Here is a 24920-nt window from a genome sequence, read left to right as displayed (position 1 = left end):
TACAACACACATTACTACACCAATCCTTTCTCCATCTCTCTACGTTGCTTAAGTGTGTGGTTAGCTCTTAATTTGGGCTTGTTTTCCAAGCAGGTATGTTATTTGCTGAATGGGGCTCGACAACTTTGTTGGCCGCCATATTGAAATGTTAGCTTGCCAGAAAATGTAGGCAATTAGAACTACGAATTCTCACAAGGCAGTACTCACTTTATATTTGAAAGTGGAAATCATTGTAATTGTACTACAATGTGTTTCAAAGATTGATGACGATTAATTTTGTCGCTGAAAACAAGAAACGTATAATTATCTTGTTGCACAATTTTCTTTCTTTGGTTTCGCGTTTAAATATTGCCTTCTCCTTGTACAAGGGATTTTTAAATCGCTGGATCTGTAATTCAGAGCAACGCAGGATTCGAAAGAACAATGACGTACTTCGTAGGTTACATCGGAAATCTATCAAAATGAGACCACGTTCATTGGCTCGATAGCACTGTGACGTCATCCCGTACGACAGTGAAAGCAGAGGTTGCGCATGCGCAGTTGAGCAAGTGGGTTGCTGGACCTGTTGCCGTACGTTTCCCGCCGTTTCGGCGCATCTGGTACTTCCTGGAGTGCGAGCTCACCGTGGTCGAATAGCCTGTTTGGTTTCGTAGTTAGTATAACATGCCTAAACGATCCTACCCGTTCGGCGACGGCAGTCCTCTGCAGCTCAAAACTCACGTGGGGCAAAAGCAGCTGTGCGACGGTGTGTCGGGCGACTTTTTCAAGCGGGAAATATTCGGTAAGCGCAGGACGATGGAGGGGTTTATTATGATCTCTGTGGTTGGTTTCCTATAGCGGGTTGCCCTTGGTTTCCTAGCTCGGTCCCATTAAAGGGCCCTGCTGTGTGCCAGTCTCATTGGCGGTTTTTAACTGGACTAATTGGGGGAATGCGGACTCCTTAGTGAGGTTTGGATGAAATGCCATTTTAAGCGCTTTACAGGATGGGCAAAATGTCTGGTGTTGCCCTGTGGGTGCAGGTATTCCACTGCTGTTTGTCCCCATTTTGCTTTAGATCGAATCTAACCAGGTTTGCTTATAGTCTGAATATTTTTCCAAACAAAATTCTGCCCCCTAAATGATATCATTTTCGGGGAGAGTACGATATTGCTTTTGTTGACCCTTGATCTATGTGAGCCCCTTGAAGTGCAGAGTGCATTTTGTATTTAAAACGCCTGTACATGCAAGTGGGAGTAATTTGGTCCCATTCTTACTGTATAGGAAAACATTTTTCAGGAAATCATATTTGCCTTTAGGCATGTGTGCGCACACAATGTATCTTCGTTAGTAGAGGTGGTGACTTAAGCCTTATAATAAACTTTTATCTGCCACACATTTCACCGTGGAGAATTATTGTATTCGGGGGGGAAAACTACTCCGTGGAAAGGGGTATTAGCGCGGTTTTAAGTAAGAAATGAATCGCCCCATGTTGGCAGGGGTGAAGGACTAACTTGTCTCTTGTGTATCCTAGTTTACCTCCGGTTCCGGGATCGCGTCAAACCTACTGCTAAGGATGGCGTCCTAAACTAAGTGAATGGGGGCGGGACAGTCTCATTTAGCTCTTATCCAGTCCTTTTCATTAGCGCAACTTGTTGATGTAACAAGTTGCGTACTATCCCACTAAGGAATCCTGATGCTTACTTGCACCCCCGGTACCAGCCTCCCTAGGTTGCTGGAAAGTTGAAGTAAAAGGATATTCAAAGGGCATTTGGACAAATGATCATCAACAAGCGAGAGCTTCAACGCTAACTCAGTTGTGGTCTAGATTCTCACACAGAGAACCCCACTGTTTTCGTTTCACTGCTTCAATTTTGGGATTCCCTGAACCTGGGGTTGTCTGTAGGCTTTCTCCTCATTCCTCTCAGTGGCGGCCCTAGGCATGTGCAAGCTGTGCACCTGCACAGGCCCACAAAACCCATGGGGCCACCACGCCAATATATATCCTTAATATAATAATCCTCTGAGGATGGATACATATTTGCGTGGCGGCCCCTGGCAGGGATTTGGCGGCCTCTGGCTCTGTTCCACTTCCAAACACCCTGCCCCCACCCCCTCTTCACTGGCCTTTGTGCTGCCCGGATCCCCTCTTCTGGGGCCCCCTACCTACACTCCCTTCCCAGGGCCGCCATGAGCCTAGAGCCGCCCCTGTTCCTCCTAACTTTTGTCTCTACTAACACCGGTCTCAAGATTCTCGAATGGCGCACCTCCCATCCAAGCGGTACATGTCTCAAGAATGGGGCAGTGATGTTCTGCAGACATGGCTAGAAGGCTAAAACGGTGACCCTTAACAAAGTGTGGTATCAAGTATCGACCTCTCACTGCTTAGCGACCACAGTGTAATGCAGCATGATATTCACATTCTGCAGAAACAGATATTTTGATCACTGTATTGCCAAGTGGAGAATGTCGGTACAGTCTCTTTGCTATCTTAATCGTGCCTATAAAGTACTCTACTTAAATGTATCACTCTATCAACAGTATACTATACAAATTTCGTATTGCTATTTTGAAGAAGCTGAAAGATGTGCCACATACTCTGGCAGCAAGTTCAACTCTTCAAGGGGTACTATTGGCTTGGATCCTCGCATGTTCTATTCTTGGCAACGGGAATCCTCCTGTTCCCTCCCTCTCGCCAGCATAGTAACTATGTACAGCGCTACTTATCTTAAGCAGGGTTTGTATTAGAGCAGCGATACTCAAAGTACACCCAGGGACCTAGTGTGGCCCTCCTGACCTTCACATGCGGCCCCCGTGGTCCACAGTAGCACTGGGCCGCTGTTTACTCTACCCTGCACTATTGTTAAAAAGAAAAAAAATTACTGGCACACGTTCAACAGTTTAAAGTAATAACTAGGGTGTCCGGCACCCCTTAACGTTAGGATCACCTTAATTTGTAAAGACTTCTTGCAGCAACAGTATACAATTATGATAGTATCTTCAGAATTCAAAATGTGTATTTCATTAACATGCATAAGTTTCACCTCAATACATCAGATTATCTGTGCATTGAGAAGTATTAAAAGTGATAGCAAACATGAATTTATAAACACATTAATGTCCACCCCCTTACCATGACAATGCCAACAGTGAACTGAGACACAAGTCTATTATGTCCACTCTTTGTGTGGCCCGGTTTTCTTATTATACAATGGCATTATAGTTTATCAAATCAAACACAGAAAATGATTTTTTTACAGCACACGTCCTGAATTCATGTATTTCCAGATCTTCTCGTGTGATAAAGAAAAATGAGGGAACGAGTAATTTAAAAAGTGCCTAGGATCACCCGATTTGGTTAAGTGGGGCAAGCAAGATCAATCCTTGTTTTTCTGATCTACATTGTGCACTTTAGCACTAGATGTAAATACTCCACTTCCCTGCATCCACCTTACTGTCTGCCAACCTGCAGGCATCAGTGCAGCCCTTGGTCACATCGCAGACCAAACTTTCTGGCCTCCAGGAAAATCTTTGGGTACCCATGTACTAGAAAATTGTAAAAACAATGCAAGGAAATGTGGATCTGGTGGTGTACATCAGTCATGAGTTCTGCTCAAAGCCTTATTATTCTATATCAGAAGTTATTTTAGGAAGCATTAAAGCAATACAGAAACCTAAAAGTGAAATCCTAAGAGTGGTTCATGTTTTTGTTTGTTATCTAGAGAAAACCAAGAAACTTCTCTTCAGTGGTGCACAGATGTACATGGATCGCATGTGGAATGGCAGTAAAGCAGTTGTCAACTGTGCTATTCCCCATTCTCCTGACCATGGCTCTGAAAATAAGACTGGTGATTCTTGTGGTGTGAATGGTCTACTGCAAGGACAGACCCTAATCGGCCACGATGGGAAACTACTAAAGGGTTCAAATGTTCACGAAAAACGTAAGCTAGATCATCTTTGGCTTCTTTCTTATTGTAATTCTCGATTGTTTCCTAATTGCAACTTAATCCTGGTACGTTCCCAGTTATATACAGCGTTATCAGTTGTAAAACATGTGAAAGCCAAATTACTTGCTTATTGCACATTTTGGCATCATAACCTGGTCCCAGAGGCACCACTTAACCTAACATCAAAATGTGTTAACAACTCTGGTTTTTGTTTAGTCTGACTAGACTAGTATGTATGTGCTCTAGTGCTTGACCATGAACATGGATAAGCTTGTAGTCCACTCATTGCGTACTGTTGGTTGGCTTTCCTTGTTGCACATTTTATTGCTTTGTGTCCCAGTTTGTCAATCTTATTTTTCCTCCCATGGAACACTGCCTCTTTGCAGCGTCTTTGGTCTGTTTGATGTTGAAACTACTTAAAAAGAAAATATCCAGAGTTCTTGTGTTCAAGCAGTTTACCTCATGTACTTCTCACCTCTCATGCTGCTGTCAGTCCCCATGAGCTTCTCCCCCCTGCCACCTCTCCCATGTTTCCGCGGTACCTCCTACGGCACTTGGGGGGGAAAAAATGCCTTGGTGCACTTTATTTTGAGTCACAGATTCAGCACTAAAACTGCAACCACGCAATGCAGGGCTGAAAAAGTAAATGGGTCACAAAGGCGAGAGATATTGGCTTTGTTAATTCTGGTCTTAACAGGCTATAAACACTACAATGACCATGCTTGTCTTAACAGGCTGTAAAAGTGCAATTGGTGCATTAAAGGCATCACCTGTCACATTAAACAGCCTTTCGCTCAAGGGCTGAAACTTGGACAGCGCACTAGACCGAATTCCCCTCTACTTGATGCCAGCAACACCGTGCTAAAGCCATGTCACTATCAAGATGCTGTTAAATCAACAAAATTCACTTGCAGATAAAAATAGCATGAGCAGAATGCGTTCACTCGTAAAATATCTCAAAATATGCCTCTGGCCTGGGTTATAATGCATTTTTTTTTAAGTACTGCACTTTGGATGAACATGTAAAAATCGCTACATGAAGTTTGAGAGAATCTAACTAATTTCTTTTTTTAAATCAAAAGTTTACTCCGGCAAAGTTTACACAACCAAAGACATACAGGAGACTTTACCAAACTATGGTTCTTAGAGTTCATTTGATGGACTTCATAGGTAAAACAACATGGTTGTTAATGGTAGTTGGCAATATGCAAATCACCAAACCTATGGAACTGCAGGGTTCGAGTATAGGGGGGGTGCATGGAGCAGAGAGTTTCCACATAATATCATTTGATCAGCTTTTTATTGGGCAGTGGATTAAAGCTTTTAACAAAGTTAATTGTGGGCAGTTTTGTTGGGTTGTTTACTTTTGGCTTTAGTGGTTTCTCCGGCAAACTGTTTTGGTGCCTTTGGACGTGCGCCTGAGGATTGGTATTTTTTTCGGGGGGGGGGCGGTGATAACATTATTGTATGCCACTTAACTGTTTGAAATGTGATACATTTTGTAACCTGCAACATTTCTCCACAGTAGCTGTGCCAATGGGAGTTTCCAAAGCCTGCTCTTCCTGTGTAAAATCTGTTGGTGATAAAGAAGCCTGTGCACAGTGTGAACGGTTCATTTGCAAAAATTGCAGTGTACTCTGCTGCTGCTGCAGTGCGGTGACCTGTTCGTTGTGTGCAATTGTCGAGTAAGTCCATAACTTTGATACGTTTTTGAATGGTTTATTAGCTAGGTCTTTGTGTTTTTATTGTCTTTGCCCCTGTTGCTAGAAAACCTTCTTTGGGCTAAACGGTGTCATAGGATGTGAAATTTAGGGCAGCTTGACTTTTGGTGGCTATGTGCATATCTGACTGGAAAGCAAACAAAATAGCCCAAAACCCGCCCCAACAGAGGGGAATGGAAAACCAAAAGGCTCCAATGACAATCCCTAAAAAACTCCGGCTCCTGTGGAGCCAATCAGCAAAGCAGAAAGACACCCCTCAGATAACACAAAAAGCCCAACCTTCCCAGCCACAGCCCAATGAGAAGAAAGGCGCGAGGTTTAGGCGTCCGATACACCTGCCGCCAGAGGCGACCCCATACACTGTCATACTTACTGGGGTCACCGAGCTGGCTGATGGTACAGACGAACCCCCATAGTCACTGCGCAAAAAAGTATTGCAGTGGTTGAGCCAAAACAGACCTCTCATCCATCAAATCACAGAATTATTTCATTGAGAAGAGTGTTCTGGATTGGCGAAACCAAAAAAAGTTTGCAGGGCGACTGCATTGTACTCAATTGTGAGGACCCCGCTACAGCTGATTATATTTTCTCATGGCCAGCTCTCGAGAAAGGGGGGGGGGGGGTGTCGATGTACAGCGACTCTCCTTTTATCCACCCCGAAATACTTTTAATTATGGCGACTCAACTAGCTGGGAGGAAGGCCAGGACTGGCCTTGGACACAGGTGGGGCACTATAACAGGAATAGGAATAGCAATAACCACTGGAACAGAGGGTGGGAAGATCGTCCCTGGTTTCCCAGAAGAGAAAATCCAAATCCTGACTACTGGAGGGGGGGCCCCCACAAGGAACAGGTATGATTGTCTTGACATGGTCGATTGACCAAGAATGACAAAAATGAACTCCAGACTCTCAACGCAAATAACCTGCCATTAGGGAACACACCCGATCCCACAATAGGGGAAGCACTGCTAGTAGCTCAACAACCAGCAGACCAACCATTTAGGGTCTTAAAAGGGGTAGGTCCCGTAGTTCAAGAGAAATTTAACGATGGGTTCATACCCACAAGCCTGCGGGACAGTACACAATCCCAAAGGGAGGTAGAACATAGCTTAGAGCAGAGGTCTTCAATCTGTGGGGCGCGACCCCCAGGGGGGTCGTGGAGTCCTTGGAGGGGGGTCGCAGATTCTGTCAGGGGCATGCAATTCCTGGCGTTGGGCTGATAGAGGGTGCTCATGCCAGAGGCCTAATTCACACCGAGGTGTGAAAAACATCAGAGGCTCATTAACAAATAGAAGGTATTTTAAAGACATGTCAATTACTCGGGTGTGGCTGTGTGTGTCCCTGAAACGGTTTCAGCCAGGCTCACACACACACACGAGCTGGGGGAGGGGGGGGGTGGGATCGGGGGGGGGGGTTGGGGGGGGAGGCGGAGGGGGTTGAAGTGGGTGTGTGAGCCTGGCTGAAACCGCTTCAGGGACACACACAAGAAACCAAAATGACATTAACCAGAACTGATGACAAGACCTAGACCTATGGAAGACGTTGGCACATAGTGTGAGCTACCCCCACCAGACGAAAGCCCCCCACATCCAAACGAATAAAAACTTTACAGGAACGAGATGCAAAGTTTTGTTACTCTGTTGTTGCAGTCCATAATCATGTGTAATACAATGGAAGCTAAATGTTTCAATGTGTTACTGTGATCTAAACGCTGTACAAGTCTCACTGTCTGAGCAAATTGGGCACTCACTAGTTGACTAAGTCTTGCATTGTAAAACTCAATAAAAAAAATAGAAAAAATTAAGAGAACGAACTGTGAGCAGAGACTATCGATACATCTCCTATACTATAGAACTTGTGGCAATTGGGCATTTCAGACTGTGATTGTTTACACAGGGGCATATTCCAAGTACCTTTCTTTACTGGTTATCTCGGCGGTGCTGAGACACCACCTATTCTAGTTATTGCATGTTACTGTTTGAGTGACAGGCACTCTGCAGGTGGTGAAACTGGGGAATGCAGGACCTATCTAGTGGGTTGCAAGGTGGGTGGAGGAGGGTTACAGTTGGGGAAAGTTGAGTTGTTATTGCAGCATCACAGGTAGAAATGTATGGTGGGGCATCTTACAGTGGAAATGATACGAGGACGGTTACTCTGTGGGTGGGGTCTGGGGGAGCAGGCTGTAGTGTAGCCCTTTGAGTATAATGGATGTTGCGTGCCTGGAGCTGTGGGTCCCGTGACACGTCCCTCCTCCCGCCCCCAGCAGGGAGGCACAGAGATGCCCTTCCAGGGAAAGAAGGAAGACGAAGCTGAGATACTGACCCCCCCCCCACCATTCATGAGAGAGGCACAGAAAAGGTGGGTGGATGAATGATGGGTGGATGGATGGATGTAAGGATGAAGGATGGATGGATGTGAAACGATGGGTGGATGAATGATGGGTGGATGGATGAAAGGGTGGATGGATGGAAGGATGAAAGGGTGGATGGATGGATGGAAGGATGAAAGGGTGGATGGATGGATGGAAGGATGAAAGGGTGGATGGATGGAAGGATGAAAGGGTGGATGGATGGATGAAAGGGTGGAAGGGTAGATGAATGAAGGATGTATGGATGGATAAAAGGTTGCATGGATGAATGATGGATGGATGGATGTGTAAAAAGATGGGTGGATGAATGATGGGTGAATGGATGGATGAAAGGGTGGATGGATGAAGGATGGATGTATGGATGGAAGGATGAAAGGGTGAATGGGTGAAGGATAGAGTGATGAAGGATAGATGTCTGGATGTAAGGATGAAAGGGTGGATGGATGAAAGATGGATGGATGAATGGATGAAAGGGTAGATGGATGGAAGGATGAAAGGGTGGACGGATGAAGGATGGATGGATGAAAGGGTGGATGGATGGATAAAAGGTTGTATGGATGAATGATGCATGGGGGGATGAATGATGGGTGGATGGATGAAAGGGTGGACGGCTAAAGGATGGATGGATGGAAGGATGAAAGGGTGGATGAAGGATGGATGTATGGATGGATAAAAGGTTGCATGGATGAATGATGCATGGATGGATGTGTGAAAAGGTGGGGGGATGAATGATGGGTGGATAGAAGGATGAAAGGGTGGGTGGATGGATGAAAGGGTGGATGAATGGATGAAAAGGTGGATGGATGGAAGGATGAAAAGGTGGACGGATGAAGGATGGATGGATGGAAGAAAGAAAGAGTGGATGGATGTATGGATGGATAAAAGGTTGCATGCATGATGGATGGATGTGTGAAAAGGTGGGTGGATGAATGATGGGTGGATGGGTGGATGGATGGAAGGGTGGATGGGTAAAGGATGGATGTATGGATGGAAGGATGAAAGGGTGAATGGGTGAAGGATAGAGTGATGAAGGATAGATGTCTGGATGTAAGGATGAAAGGGTGGATGGATGAAAGATGGATGGATGAATGGATGAAAGGGTAGATGGATGGAAGGATGAAAGGGTGGACGGATGAAGGATGGATGGATGAAAGGGTGGATGGATGTGTGAAAGTATGGGTGGATGAATAATGGATGGATGTGATGCGGTCTAACAGGTGCATTTATGGTTGTCAAAAGTTGATGATGAGGAGTACCAGCTTCTAGAAACTTTTGTCGGAAGGGGGTCCTTACGCCTAAAGTTTTTACAAGGGGGTCTCGGCATCAAAAAGTTTGAAGACCACTGGCTTAGAGGGTGTGGAGAGGCCAATTCCTCAGACACTGCTAGCAGAAGCCAGCCCACACAAATCCAATTTAAAAATAACTTCCTGGAATATCGCAGGGCTAAGCAATATAACAAGGGACCACACATTCTTAACTTTTATGGAAAACAATCCCTAATCTGCTTACAGGAGTGCTGGGATCAGGAGGAGACCCACATTGAGGGGTTTAGTACATTTTATACCCCGTCGATACAGGGTAATCGAGGCAGAGGGTCGGGGGGTTTGTGTATTTTTGTCTCCAATCTCTGTAACATAAAATTGACCACACTAGTGGCGAGTGGGCCCAAAGTAGCTGTAGCTAGATCAATACAAGGTCTTATGGCTAAAGCAAATGGGCGGTCCTTCTTCTTGATTAACTTGTACATCAATGTGCCAAAAGTAGATCCCAAAGCTTTAATAGCTGAGCTCACTACAATGCTTAAGAGAGGGGGGCAGGACACAGATTGTACCCTCATAGTAGGAGATTATAACTGTCATCTTTGTCCTTATAGTGCAACAAAAAACTGTGGCATTTATAACCTAAGAGGGGAACCAACCACACATTTTGAACATTCAATTGTGGGTAACATGTTAAACCAACTCATGCATGATTGGGACCTGGGGTTTGCCAATGAACTATGTGAGCCATCTGTTCCTTTTCAGACAACCTTTTTTGGCCGAGGGTCAGGCACTGTAATCGATTACATCTTAGTGTCAAATAGGAATAAGGGCTGCTTGGAGGAGTTTAACACGGTAGATTTGGCATTAAGCGACCATTTTCCGATTAGCGCCAGTATCTCGGTCGGGAAGTCCGGGACTCTTACAACAAGCACACCTAGTATTCTTTATGGTCACTCAGTGGCACTGGCAAGGAAAAATGGATACGCCATAAAATGGGCAAAAATTGACTCCACAAACTTCTTGAAGGATTTAGTCCACAAAGAATTAAAACCTTTCTCGACCTGCCCAGAATTTAACATTAATCCCCATCTAATTATAGAGGCTTACGGCAGGATAACTGCCACTATAAATGATAAGTTAACCAAAAAACAAAAGACCGGGGTAGAAAAGAGACTATACGGCTGGTTTAACTCCGCCTGTACCAAAGCCCATAAAGACCTCCTACAGGCATTAAAGACAGTCCCTAAAGACAGTAGTTCGGTTAAGGTTGCTAGGCGTGTCTACAAACAGACCCTTCGAAATAGACAGGATGAATTGAAAAACCAGGCCTGGAAGCCCTGCTAAAGGCAAGTGCTTTAAGGGACAATATTTCTTTTTGGAAAGAAATTAATGCCCCATTCTTCGCGGAAAGCAAGGCCGACTCTATGGAGATAGCCATATCGGAAGACGTGTGGGTCGATTTATTTTACCTCTCTATATAAAAAGATTCAATAGCAATGACCCCACAATATGATCGCAATAACAGGCAGGTGGAACATGCACTGGTGCAAGGTAGCTTCCCTTTAAACGTAGTTATCACCCCATTAGAGGTCGAGCTAGCAATTACCCAGAGTGCTAATTTAAAGGCCCCCGGCCCAGATGGAGTTCCCATTGACTTATTTAAAGAAAATTTAGACCTTTGGGCTCCTCTGTTAGCAAATGTAATAAATGCGTATAGTAAAATGGGTTTTCCTGACACATGAGACGAAGCCATAGTAATCCCAATATTTAAACAAGCATTTGCAATGCAATAGGTCTCGCATTAGGAAAGTTTGAGCTAATGGTATTGCAAATGACACATTTTGTATTTGTGTTGGTTTTGAAAATAGCGAAATTAATAGCTTTGTCATTTACAATGCCAATAGTTATAACTTTTGCAATTGTGACACCTATAGCATTTGTAATGCAATATGTGTTGTATTTACGTGACTTAGATGTATTGATATTACAAATAACAATGGCTTTTAATTTTTGTAATTAATACTTAAATAAAAGTGTCAGGCTTCTACTTGTCCTTGAATGACGTAGGATAACCAATCTAGCAATGCCCAATGCAATTGCCAATCATCTTACATGTCTTGTTAGTGCAAATAAAAATGAAACATCATGCTGCAGCGCCATGCAGGCAGGGGTCATATGAAGGGCAGCTTTCAAACAGCCCCATACCTAAAGCCAGTATTCGTCCAGTTTTGTGACGTCCCACCACAGATGTGCACCATATTACTGTTGTGTTCCGCGCCTCTCCAAACTCTGAAATCATGACAAAGTTTAGCCCTGCATAGTTTCTCTGACGACCAGTGCCAGCGGCGGACAGTCTTCAAAAAGCTATATTTTAGCAAGCTTCACTGAACCCTTTGACGTAACCTGCTAGTCTGGTTTCCCACCCTCCTTCACGCAGTTTTTCCCCCCATGTGAACGGTGTGTAGGTTGGGCTGGGGAAAACAGTGATTAATCAGGGAATCTTTTGGCTTTGTTCTTCGTATAATAAATACAAAAAATCGTGATACTCGTTGAAAAGCGCTTCAACACCTCGTCAGGAGTTGTAGGCGCTATATAAATACAATAACAATATTTTTGTGCCAACGAAACCACTCACAAATGACGCTCTGTGTGTTTTGCGATGGTTGCTTTTTATTATTTTTTCTATTTTGTGTCTGTACACCTGGTTGGGCCTAACTGCAATAAATGCCAAACATGTCCCTGGCCAGGCGGCCCCACTCCCTTCCTTTACCCCGTGTCAGATGTTTCTACGGAATCTCTCAAGTTCCCCGGTCCCACCCGAATACAACATTAAGCTGAACCAAAAAAACATTTTTTACATAGGAAAACGCATATAAAGAAAGCTTCTTTTTTTTTTTTTTGCAAACTACAAAGGCAAGCATTTGGTAACGACATCCCCTGTCCGAGCGGACTTCTGTCAAATGATCAGAGGTCGATGTGACTGCAGAAACTAGATTTAAGATATTTGTGCTTTAAATTAATTTGTGCTTTAAGTTAAACCCAGGCTGATGGCTGAGAGAAAAAATGCGCGTTTTAAAAGCATAATAAAGGCAATTTATATACACTTACCCGGCATCCAGCAGTCCACGGGTGCAAGGAATTCAGAACACCTCCCTGGCAGGTCTGTAAGGCGCGCCCCTACAGACATCTCTGTGAGTCTGCCTGCCTGTGCGCACACATGTGTGCCTGCGTCTTGTTTATTTTTGCCACACAGGGCAGCGGAGACGGTGAATGTGCATCTTTTATGAGTTGAGCAGGTCTGAATATGTGAAGGTATTCGCCGTCCCTAGCAGTAAAGGCTGTAAAAAAGTGGCGTGTAATACGTGCATAAAAAATGATGCCTGCATTTACATGAGGAGACGCGATTGTGTTCGGCAAGCTGCCTGCTCCCTCCGCTCAGCTGGCAGCTGCTTTGCAATTCATAGCAATTCATAGTAATTTGATGTTAGGGGCAAAACGTGGAGAGAGAAACAATAGGGGGGAGGGGGGAGAAATTTAGGCAAGCGCTCGGCTAATTGATTCTGAAAGGAGAAACTAAACGAGGTGGGGAAGAGAAGTCTTCATGCCGGGCAGTGGTCACAGCGCCGCCCGGCCTTGATCGTACACGTTGCATTTAATGAGCGGTGTGCGAGGCACATGTAACAAGCCTCACTGACTATTTTATAATTGTTTATTTATTATTTTGGTGTTTTTTTTGTTTTGCATGGAGTGGACATAATCACACAGGATGTTGTAGCATTAAGTGTGATGTGTGTTGAGCGGGTAAACGTTTCTGTGTCAGGAAACATAGGCTAGACGAGTAATATAAAACAAACTCACGACATTAAAAAACAAGACTATATTTTATTGGCTTGGCCCGCATTTTTATGTTAAAAGCAGTAAAAAAAAAAATTCAATAACTTAGCATTCGAAATCACCGCCGCAGCCCTGCTCCGTGTAAACCGGAAGTCAGGCACTTTTGGCCGAGACGGGGGCGGGGCCTGCAATCCAGCAGGAAGTTCCGCCCGCCGCCGCCGAGGAAGCAGTGAAGCCGGCCGACTCCGACCAGCGCTGCAGAGGAGACACGAAACACGCCGAAAGAGCCCGGTGAGTGGGAGGGGAGGGGGGGGGACGGGGGCAGGGCTAATGTGAAGGCCTGTGTGTATGCGTGTGTGCGTGCGTGTGTGCATGTGTGTGCGCATGCGTGACTGTGTGTGAGAGAATGCGAGGCAGGGGATAGTGTGCCTGCGTGTGCATGCGCGCGCCTGTGTGTGTGTGCGTGCATGCAGAGGGGTGGGGGCTGCCTGTGTCTGTGTGTGAGCGAGGGCTTGCGCCTGTGTGTGTGCGTGCGTGCATGCAGAGGGGTGGGGGCTGCCTGTGTCTGTGTGAGAGCCAGGGCTTGCACCGCGCATGCGCGGGTATCAGACGCGCGCTCCCGCGAGGAAAAACGCAGCTCGTAACAGATTGGTGTCCTCATTCCCAACTCATTCCCCATACGGGCGGCAAAAGGTCTGAAGCAGACACTCTCAATGCTCACGCATTGAGAGTAAGGTCTGCTCGACCTAAAAAGGGGACAGGCAGGACCCAAAATGCTATCGCCCTATTTCCTTGCTAGACACCCTGATGAAAGTTGCAGGAAGAGTGTTGCTAACCAAACTACAAACCTGGTCCAAAAGCAAAGGGATTCTTTCAAAATTACAATATGGCTTTAAAACTGGTGTAGGCACCGTAGAGCAGGGTTTAAACCTGGCCCTAATAACAAACCAATACATTGGAGGAAAAAAGGGAACTTGTTCCTAACATTCGTCGACTTAACCTCGGCTTTTGATTGTTTAGACCATAGTGTGCTATGGAAAACCTTGGTTAAATTGGGGATAGATAAAAACATTCTATATTTTATACAGGAACTCTATAGAGACGTAGGTGCTACCGTCAGATACGGTAAAAATGGAGAGCGGACTAGAAAATTCCCAATAAAAAAGGGTGTTAGACAGGGTTGCATCCTCACCCCATTCCTTTTTAATCTATACATAAATGAGGTAGCAGACTTTTTAAAGGATCTGGAAGTGGACTACCCTAAAATAAATGGCATCTCAGTACCACTACTTCTATATGCTGATGATGCGGTGATCATGGCTCGCACACAGTTGGGCCTTCAGAAGGCGCTAACGGGATTCTCCACTTTTATGAGCTCGCGAGGGTTAAAAATAAATGAGGGAAAAACATTCACAATGTCATGCACAATGAGGAAAAACATACCAGATTGCAAAACCTTTGTTAACAACACAAAGATAGCTATGACTAAAACATTTTCATATCTAGGTATTATATTCAACAACAGGGGCACATGGTCATCAGCAATATCCTCCCGGAACCTGGCCTTTTCCCGCACGATAGGTGCCCTCAAACAATTTGCTAAAAGACTGGGCAGGAAACCTGTAGATATATTACTTAAGATCTACGCAGCTAAATGTGTCTACTGCTGTATATGGGGCTGGCATTTGGGGACTGGCGGATTGTTCACAAATACAAACAGTGGAAAATGCCTTCCTGAGGCACCTTTTATCTGTCCCTCGTTCTACATCTACTACCACTTGCCACAACGAACTGGATAGAGTCCACATCACAGACCTGATAAAGATAGCGTCAGTGATGCTATGGTTTAAGATTTGGACATGTGATGATACAGGTTTCAACAGGGAAGTAATCCTAGACTGTCTAAATCAATCCGCTTCTAGTAAGCAGCCATGGTTAGCCTATGTGAAAGTTTTTGTACTCGATTGGTAAACCAGATCTCTATCTAAACCCCACATCATGCTCACAAATAGCAAAAAAAGACTTAAAATTGGCATGCCTTGACGTATTGGAGGAAAGGAGATGGTATTTAGACGGGCACAAGTCTTCTATAGTAGCACACCGCAACATCCTCCATGGTCCGGGCCTACATGCATATCTGGCACCAACCTATTCGTGCTATCATAGAATGCTCTTGGCGCGAATGAGGACTGAGTCGTTTTACAGGCTAATATCATTTCCCGCTCCGAACGATTGGTCTGCTAATTTGATAAAATGTCCGTGTGACGATGTATCTAAGCAGTCAAATCTTCACTGCATTCTCTTCTGCAAGTATTATCAGTGGGGGAGAAAAATATATTTGTTACCACTGTTAAAAACATGGGGTCTGAGAACCTGTAAATCTGCACTGGTTAGATTGTACATGTTGCAAGACGAACTTACCATAGTGACTGCGATAAAATTCTTGACCTGCACCGTAAAATGCAGAGGGACCATGTACAATGACTAGGACCGTAATGAAAACTGTAAAATTGTATTACATTGTGCCATATCACATTATATAATACGTAACATAGGAGACTGAATGAATTTTATGAATTTCCTAATGAATTTTAGAACTTTTTTATGCATTTTAATGAACCTTATGTGTTCTGTCCATATGCTGTGTATTTCTATAAGAAGTTTTTAATGAGAAAAGCTAATTAGTCCGCCCATGTTTGTACTTTGTATCTGTCTGCTTTTATGGTTTTTTTGTCAAAATACCGAATAAAGCTATTTTTGAATTTGACTGGAAAGCATTTCCACCATCGAAGAAGGCTGAAGGTGTGATTACTTGGTACAAAGAGGTATCTGTGCCTTTAAGGATGTTGGCATTACCCGTTGACTTGATCCATAGCTTGCACCACTGTTGGATTGAACCTATCATTCAAAGTTTTTTTCCTTGCTGGGCTGCAGTTTCTCTTTTCTATCCTGTCCCTTACCACACACATTGGTTACTTTCCACTATTTCACACAGATCTGAATGCACATCTGTGTTTATTTTATTGAATGCATAACTTGTCTTGATACCTAACACTTTTTTTTTTTCTTCTTCCCTCAGCGATGGTGATATCTGTGAAAAGGCATTCTGTTATGGATGTTCATTATTTGAAGTGACGCATTAAGGATCGCCTATGAGCCATGAAAGTAACTTGTAAATGTTTGTGTAAAGTCTTGTGTATAGCAACTTTTATATTAAATCTATGAATTTTACAGAATGATTAAAATAAAATATTTTTTATAATTCAACCTGAATGATGGAAATGGATTCTCTTGTTTTTAGTGTCTTGTGGCGGTGGGTGAGCGAAGCCCTCCCTGGGTGGCAATGAAGACTATAACACTCGCACTTTCTCTGCATGTGGACTGACTTGTACAGTTTCCTTTGTATTGTAATTTCATTTATATAGCTCGTCAAAGTCCAGACGAGGCATTAAAGGACTTAAGTGAATAGCACGCTACTTTGGAACCCATAAAGGATTGGTGGTGAAATGGTAGTGAAATATGAAAGTAATTTGAGTGGTGGAAATGTTAGTCGGTATTTCTATTAAGAAGAGTGAAGGATTTAGAAACTTTTTTTGGGTGGGGGAGCTCATAGCAGTAGGAGGAGGTTTGGATTGAGTGAAAGGGAGGGGTGGGGGTAAGAGCCTGAAGGAAGGCTATAGAAAGGCTTGTTTGGGAGATCTGAATAGTAAAGAGGTATGAGATAATGCAAGGAGGGGTAGAGTAGGGAAGAGTCTAGAAAGGGTTATTTTGGGGATCATGGTCGTGGTTTTGGATGAAAGAGTGGAGGTAGACTATATATTGCTAGAGGTACATGGTGATAAATGGGGTTGTGCATTCGAAGTAGTACAATGAGGTTTGAGATGAGTCCGAGTTGAGGTAGAAGATTGAGAGTGGTGTAAGGTGAGAAAATGGGTTAGTGCATTTGATATGCTGAATTTTTGCTGTTTCGATGTGTGCAGTGTTGTGAAAACCGAAGGCTGTCTGGGCTACTAAGTGCAAAGAATACAACCATCACTTCCGGCAGAACTAGGCAGCCCCACAGTCCAGGACAATGGCTATAAGGCAGAGTGCTGTGGTGTGTGCAGTTCTAAGTCCAGCACAGCGGCTGGAAAGAGTGACTGCAGAAGACTGAAAGTCTCAGTACCTGATTGCTGCGCCTGTTGTATTACGGGAGGAGACAGTCTGTGCAGTAAGTCTTGGAATAAGGAGCTGTAAAGGACTGTTATCTAGGTATTTACATCTTTTTAACAGAGTCTGGGAGAAGTCCAAATGTTTGAAATATTCTAGTTCAGCTGTAGCACCCTTAGCATGTCATTGTTGCATCGTATTAAAGTAGTTCTTGGGCTGGCTCTGGGGGGGGCAATGCCTGGATCAGAAGTCATGCCCAACTTTTATGCCTCACCATTTTTAGATGTCTCCAGCTGCCACTGCACACCTAAGTCAAATCCTAGGAAATGCCACACTACACAGCTAAGAAGCCTCTGCCCTGGAGCTGTTCAAGTGTACTAAGAAGACAAAGCTCGCGGTCTGTTTAATTCTTCCTGCTGGTAAGGTGGATAGCGAACCAACACTGAAACACAAGTGTACCCCAAAGTCCCCAGGTAGGCGCCAGTCAGTAGCGTCCTGAGCGGAAGCGGACAGTTTAGAAAGAGGCCAGAGGAAGTGCCTCCTCTATGAATGTTGGGAAGGGAAACCACCTTTACATCAAGGTCTCTACACCGCTACCCAATGCTGCCTGTAACCGGACCGCATACTTTGCGTAATATCTCTAGGACTTGAATTGACCATCCTACACTCATTCCTTGCACAGCTCCCAATTTCATGTTTAGTTTAATATTTTCTTCACTGTTGCAATGTCCAGGACTGGAGTGCTGCAGGGCTGACTCCAGCAAATAATCTTTGATGTAGCAGTTAGTCTGTGACATCCGTACTGATGCAAGCTGAACAACAAGAAGGCTACTGTAAGCAGTACCCGTGTAACAAGCTTAAAATTAACTCTGCTTGTATCATTTTCAATATGTAATGCCATGAGAATAGAAATACATTTGAAATTTTCATGATAAAAATCTCAGTAAAAAGATGTTTAAATAAAGGACAACCGGAGGCGGAAGAGAGCAAGGAGATTTCAAGTTGTCCCATGTAACAGGAGTAGCACATTTAGTCTGGTTTGCTTTTATTCTTGTGGCTTTAAGCCTCCAAGTTTTGTGAGGCGGGAGTAGTGGGGAGATGTGCATAAATCAGAAATATTTTATTTCTTATCCTTGTAACAAAAAATAACTGTTTTCCCTATTAAAGTTATTAGAATTGTGAAAAGTGTTTGAAAGGCTATGAGACTAAACCCAAAAAATACAATGTTTTATTTTTAAATAACACTTCTCCATCATCTCTGTAAGCAATGAGCGTCTCTAGTTGGCAGAGGTATGCACCTCTAGTCAGGATAATGGAGTTGCACACTTTAGATAACCCCCTGCTCACCCCCTTGGTAGCTTGGCAAGAGCAGACCGGCTTATCCCAAAGGTAATGTATAAAGTATTTGCCCTGAGACACACAGTAACACAGCAAAAACACTACAATTGGACACCACGCCAGTTAACAAAAGTAAAGTCTCTTTACCTAAACCAAACCCAACCAAAACAAAAAAATCTAATGCATACAATTGAAAATTACCTTTAATAAGGTTTCAAGCAATTCTGTCCATTGAATCTAGAGAAAGCAGCATCTCTGGACCAGTTTCGGGGTGCTCATTGTGCCACTGGATTCAAACTAGCCTAGCTGAGGGGTGAAACTGGTCTCTGGATGCTTGTATCCGGTCCAATAAGGACCTGATCTGGCAGTTCAGGCTGGACTGTTCCCATGAGGGACAGTCAAGACTGATTTGCATATAGCTGGGTCCAAACTGGGGTGGCATGCTGAGCAAAATATTTGTGACTGGGTGGGGCGAGTGGTTGAAAGGTTTTGATACTCCGCCCATCTTGTGTGTGCGAAGTAGGTGCACTTGCCAGGTCAACATGGCAGTTTAAAACTGCATGCAGACACTGCAGTGGCAAGTCTGGGGGCCACATTTACAGGGCTATTAATGTGGGTGGCACAGCCAGTGCTTCAAGACCAACAGTAGCATTTGATTTAAAGACCCTGGCACACTCAGTGCACTTTACTAGGGACTTAATAGTAAATCTTAATGTCAGTCATTGATAACCATTCCTCATCACAATTTACTTGGAGCATATGCACTTTAGCACTGATCAGCAGTGGTAAAGTGCCCAGTCTTCCCGCCAACAAAAAAAGAGTCCGCAAAATAGAAGACAAAAGGCAACAAGTTTGTGATGAATCTTAGGAAAGGGCCAGGTCTAAGAACCTCTGCTATCATTAAGGTCGGAGAAAAGCTCATGAGCCTGGTTTTAGCTAGGGGTATCCACCTCTGCTCCTTCACTCTTAAATGCCCGCTGTGCTGCATTGAAATTGACTGCGGATGCAGGGTCAATTTCGTTTTATCTTATGATTTAAGAGTCAGTGCAAATGTGAGCATGCCATTAGTTAAAATGTTGTCCACCAATCCTCCCTTGCTCAATAGAAGTTAACGCTGCTAACACTGTCACCTTATAATCGCAGTAGTTATTAAAGAGTAGTGAAACACCTGGCCCTCAGTCAAAAAAAGGACATGTTTTTAATTTAATCAAATGTCTGGACAGCATAGGAAAAATCTGGACAGTCCTAGGAAATCTGGGGCATTTGGTCTTCCTAGTCAGTGGCATAACCTGTCACAGGATGGCTACCCTCCACCAGGCTTTTAGGCCTCTTCTCCCCACCACCCCTCTTCAGCCTTTGAACTCAAAGGAATACAACCACTCTTAAATGATGGAAAAAGGCTGCAGATAAGCAGTTTTAGCGAACCATGAACCTAAATCAAGATATCACTCGGGTCACCAAATGTCCACATTCTCATGAAGCTCTGTAGATCAAAATCTACCCACATCTCTTGTAGCCCCATCCCAAAATGCTAGGAGGATGCCTTATAACCATTGTCACCGTATGCTTTCTCTCTATGATTAAACTATCATAGAAGTATCTGTAAAGTTCGTGCAGCCTACTATGCAAACTAAATTAAGATCAGCCCTAATCCAGCTAAGGGCATTCTTGAAGACCTTGGGACTAAAAGTTACTGTGCCAGTCATTTTGTCTGCACAGCAGTGTGATGACTTCTCCACCTTTTTTGTGGAGAAAGTCAGTGCTATTTGAGTCTTTTCCACAAATGACCACTCACTCACCTATTTCGCCTCTTGGAACTGGGTCCCGGCCAACTCTGGCAGCTATTCCTTGCATGACTCAGGAGAAGTTCACTCTGCTGAGCGGTAAAATTAAAACTGGTTCTCCATCTGACCCTCTGAAGCCGGCGCAGTTTAGGGAGTCCCTTTCTATTCTGCGGGTGCCGCTATGTCATATAGTTAACTTCTCCTTCTCCACTGCAACTGTCCCGGCGTTATGGGAACAGGCAGTGTTTTCTTCCATTCTTAAAAAAAAAAAACGCTGGACCTAGCTAAGGTCAAACTTTAGACCTATATCTCTTCTCCCCTGGGTGGCTAAGATCACAGGGGCACATGTTAATAATGTGCTGACAAGGTTTGTGAATTCTAGTAACATATTGGATCCAACACAGAATGACTTTCGCCCAAGCCACAGTACGGAGACTGCTCTCCTGGCCACCACAGAACATCTACGAACCATTCTTGATTCCGGTCAGACGGCGGCACTGATCCTGTTGGATCTTAGTGCCGGTTTTGCATGGTTTTCTGCTACAGTGGCTGGAAGAGGCAGGGTGACTGATTTGGCTCTGGAATGGTTTGGATCTTTTCTGACCGGAAGATCTTTCAGAGTTTCCGCCCCAGGCTCTCTCACAAGTCTATTCCATCAACCAGGGGGTACCGCTGGGCTCTGCGTTGAGCCCTTTACTATTAAATCTTTACGTTCAGCCTTTGGCAGCGGTCGCCGGGCAGTGGCTGACGGCTCTTCTCCGAATGCCTTCAGGTTTAGAGATGGGATGGCGGCTGTATGGATGGCTACCAACTGCTTGCAATTAAATGCCAACAAAACTGAGGTTTTGTTGGTTGGGAAGAATGCAAGCTTGTGGAGCGAACGTTGGTGGCCGACTGCTCAGGGCAATATCCCCACCACAAAGTAAGTGGTAAAAAATCTGGGGGTATGGGTGGATTCATTCCTTAGTTTTCAGGTGTTCACCAGAAAAGTAGCTGGTAGGTGTTATGTCCTTCTGCGAGGCCTGAAGCCTCTTCTGAAGTTCTTTGAACCATCGACACGTCAGCTGATTGTCCAGTCGACTATTTTATCTCGCCTGGACTACGCCAGCTCCCTTCTGTTGGGGGCAAACAAGGCTGAAATACTTCGGTTGCAATGTGTCCAAAATGCTGCTGCCAGAGCACTGGTGGGACTCCAGCGATTCTGCTCTGCCTCTAGCATCATTTGGAGACTTCACTGGCTCCCTATGAAGAAGCGTATTCAATTTAAAACATTGTGTATCTCCTTTAAGATTTTGAAACTTGCTATGCCTAGCTTTCTGAGCAATTAGCTTACTCCCTATGTTCCCCCTCGTCAGCTGCGCTCTGCAGGACAGCACCTGCTTAGTGTTCCCAGGGTGAAGCGCTGCTGTTGCGGGGGGGGGGGGGGGGGGGGGGGGGGGTTCTTTTCGCTGCTAAGTTATGGAACTCCCTGCCCCTTGCAGATTCGCAGTATTGACTGTCTGCTTATCTTTAGGAAAGCCATTAAAACTTTTCTTTTTCATTTAGTTTAGTTCTGGTGGCTGTTTTCCGATGTTGTTCAGATGTTTGTTTTGCTTCACTGATGCTGAAAGCACTGGGACGCCCCTTAGCTGGGGAAGCTGCGTGCTATACATGCCCCGATAACATAACATTTACTTTCAACCCAGTATCTAACATTGGCACCTCACGTGGTGGACCACCTTTTCTTTGCTCAGCAGGTTGAGGCTACCCTTGATATAATTGTGCGGCATATGAGTTTCCCTTTGGCCGTGCTGTGCCTGTGTTACTGATATTATTAGGGGGTACTCTTGCTGCCTCTTGGTGTCTCGGTCATTAGGCATCCCAAGGACTACTTTGCTGGCAACCCTTTGCCCTCAATTGGCCGTCGTTTGGAGCTAATTAGTGCATGAAAGAATGGAGCTGACCCAGCCATGCCACTAGTTATCGGACTGCTGGCAGCTCCCCCCTAGGAAGTAACCTATCCATTCCAACCCTGGAGAGGCGTCCTCGATACTCCGCATAATAACCTGGCATCTTCAGGTTGAGGCCATGTCTCTCAAACTCTTAACCCATCCCATTGCAGAACTTGCTCATGGCAATATTCAGCTTCCTTCTAGAGCTCTAAAACCTGGCAATGATTTCCAAACACAGTATATCTGCCGGCCATACCAGCCGAGCCACTGTTGGGGCTGCTCTCATGTCTTCGAGGAGCATTTCTCTGCCTAATGCCATCAGGCCGTTTCCACGGAGATGTACCACCACTACAACAGGTGGTGTCCTTTTGCCCAGTTCCGTTCTTACCAATGGTATCAGCAGGACACATTTAATCCCTGGTCTCCCTAGCCAGAACAGTGTTTTTTTTGTTAAGCCCTATCACTTTGTACTGCTTCTGCAAGCTGGCCAATCTGAGTCCTTCTGATGTAGGAGTGCCTAACAAGCCACACTGTCTGGATGTAATTTGCCGCTCCTGGAAGCAGAGAAGACAATACATGTTTTTTTGTTGTTTTTTTTTTAGCATTGAGTGGGGTTGATGTACGACTTGTAGGCCCCGGACTTCCATCTGCCTAGCTGCTTAATATCTTGTTCCCACATGCCATGTATTGCAGCCCCTATCCTAAAGGAACGAGTTCCAAACAGGCTTGTGGGGTGTCCGGCCACACTGAGCACAAGTCTCAGTACTTCTAACTTCTATTGAGATTGCACCATATTTCAATCCATATATAATCAACTTAAATCACAGCCAGTCCAGTTTCACAAGGTGGTTCTGATGTCATCTTCTATTTTAATTTTCTTTCTTTTAGAAAAACAGCCAACGAGTTTCGTTCTGTAAGCAGAACTTCAGGGCATTTCTGAATTCCAAGATGTCAATAAAATCTATAAGCATTGCTATTAGGTGTATCTTTCAGTAGTATACTCTTTCAAGTCTGGTATGTTGGTTTAATTCTGCGCATATATCAGGCCAGGTTGATTGTAGAGTATAATGGTGTCATCTAATAGTCACTTATAAACTCCAGGGCGCGTGTATGTCAGGCCCATCTGAGGCCGCCAATTCACCAAAAACCCCTCTGCATTTCGCATGTCCCACCCGAAACGAGTTGGCTGTTTTTCTAAAAGCAAGAAAATAAAAATAAGACTACATCAGAACCACCTTGTGAAAATGGACTGGCTGTGATTTAAGTTGATTATATGTGAATGGAAATGTGGTGCAATCTCGATACAAGTTAGATACAATTGACCCTGAGGGATAAGGCTGGTGCCTTGGGACAGAGGGCACTTTCGAAGTTTGCACATAATTTAATCTCCCTGTAAAAAATATTTGGTAGACCGTCTGAGTGAATATGCCTCTTCGTTCCGCATGCTGTCACAACGCATACCATTACTCAGCAAGTCGTTAAAACGACTTGTGGAGGTGGGGCGCTGGATGTTGGAATAGTACAATTTACTATTCATACTCCAGTCTGTGCTGACTTTAGGGAAGGAGTTGGATTTTAAATCCAACAGCCTCTCTGCCGCCCCCCTTCCCCCCACACCTCTGCAGGTCGTAACTACTTGCGGAGTAATGGTATGTGTTGTCGCAACGCGGTCGTTGTAACGACCGTGTTGTGACCGCATGCAGGGTCACAGATGTGGGGCGAAGGTGCTTTACCCTTCGGACTTGGTGCCTATGGTACGATAATTGGTCCCATGTCCGGCTTTTGTGTTTGTACAAGTTTCAGTACTGTTGAAAACTGATACCTGCTTAAGAAAGTACCATCTTGGTAGATAAATAGAGCTGCGTTTAACCTGACGCATATAGTTGTGCATTATATATATATCGGCCAGCTAATTGAGCCATACCAGTCTCCTGGTGAAGGCCCTGCCCACGTGAATTCTTACACAGATAGTTCAGATTACCTAGTAGCTGCTGTAACTCCTTGTGTCGCATTTCTTTCTGCTGTCTAAAGCGTCCACAGCATGCCTACCTCCCAAGCGAGCTCTAGGAATTGTTCTAGCAGCACTTTCCACAGTACGAATTCTGGCTTGATAGTGCAGCTTCCCGCCGCCTGGGATTTGCTCATTGACTGCCCAGTCCAGAAAGGTGCTTAATTCTTTGAAGTAAACGCATGACACTGCACAACCCATCAGTAGGCATCTTTCAAAATAGTACTGGCCGTCCAGTTGGTAAAACCAGTAGGTGGAAACTCTGCGGGTGTACTGGCTGTAGCCTGAAATCTGATTGTCTGCCTTATCCATTAGCACTGCCTTTCCCCTCAGGATGTCTATTGCGCTATCAATAGAAGCGTAGGCCACCAACCACTGGTCTAACCGTAAGTCGTCATTTACAGACCAGTGGTGAATCAGCCTATAGCTGTCGTCCGTCCCCGCCACCCCCCCCCCCCCCCCCCCACCCACCCCCTTGTGAACCACCTCAATGGGGAAACCCTGAAATGCTCCAGAGGGTTGTTTTTTGAATGGACCCATAATGCAGCAGAGTAACATCCTGTGCTATTTTCTGCCTTGCCACCTCAATGTGCTTTGACTT

At 44.7% G+C, this 24920-nt stretch overlaps 1 protein-coding gene across 2 annotated transcripts; it reads left to right on the top strand.

The window, feature by feature from the left end:
- The first annotated feature begins 538 nt into the window (after positions 1-538).
- SIVA1 (SIVA1 apoptosis inducing factor) lies at positions 539-16376 on the top strand. 2 transcript variants are annotated; one of them, XM_086937907.1, is made up of 4 exons: positions 539-781; positions 3699-3917; positions 5452-5608; positions 16189-16376. In XM_086937907.1, the coding sequence occupies exons 1-4, from the start codon at positions 664-666 to the stop codon at positions 16250-16252; spliced, it is 558 nt and encodes a 185-aa protein (XP_086794033.1). In that variant the 5' UTR covers positions 539-663; the 3' UTR covers positions 16253-16376. The 2 variants fall into 2 exon arrangements, with proteins under 2 accessions (XP_086794033.1, XP_086794032.1); XM_086937906.1 differs by having other exon boundaries at positions 5449-5608.
- Positions 16377-24920: the final 8544 nt, after the last annotated feature.

Source organism: Lissotriton vulgaris, chromosome 9 (assembly GCF_964263255.1).
Source record: "Lissotriton vulgaris chromosome 9, aLisVul1.2, whole genome shotgun sequence".
In the NCBI taxonomy this organism is placed as follows: domain Eukaryota; kingdom Metazoa; phylum Chordata; class Amphibia; order Caudata; family Salamandridae; genus Lissotriton; species Lissotriton vulgaris.
This window is presented reverse-complemented; position numbering and strand designations above follow the sequence as displayed.

Excerpts from the sequence above, each read along its gene's own strand:
- SIVA1 (XM_086937906.1), top strand. The coding sequence starts at position 664 with ATGCCTAAACGATCCTACCCGTTCGGCGACGGCAGTCCTCTGCAGCTC. Across the intron at positions 3,918-5,448 it reads TTCAAATGTTCACGAAAAAC|TAGCTGTGCCAATGGGAGTT; the intron begins GTAAGCTAGATC and ends ATTTCTCCACAG. Across the intron at positions 5,609-16,188 it reads TCGTTGTGTGCAATTGTCGA|CGATGGTGATATCTGTGAAA; the intron begins GTAAGTCCATAA and ends TTCTTCCCTCAG.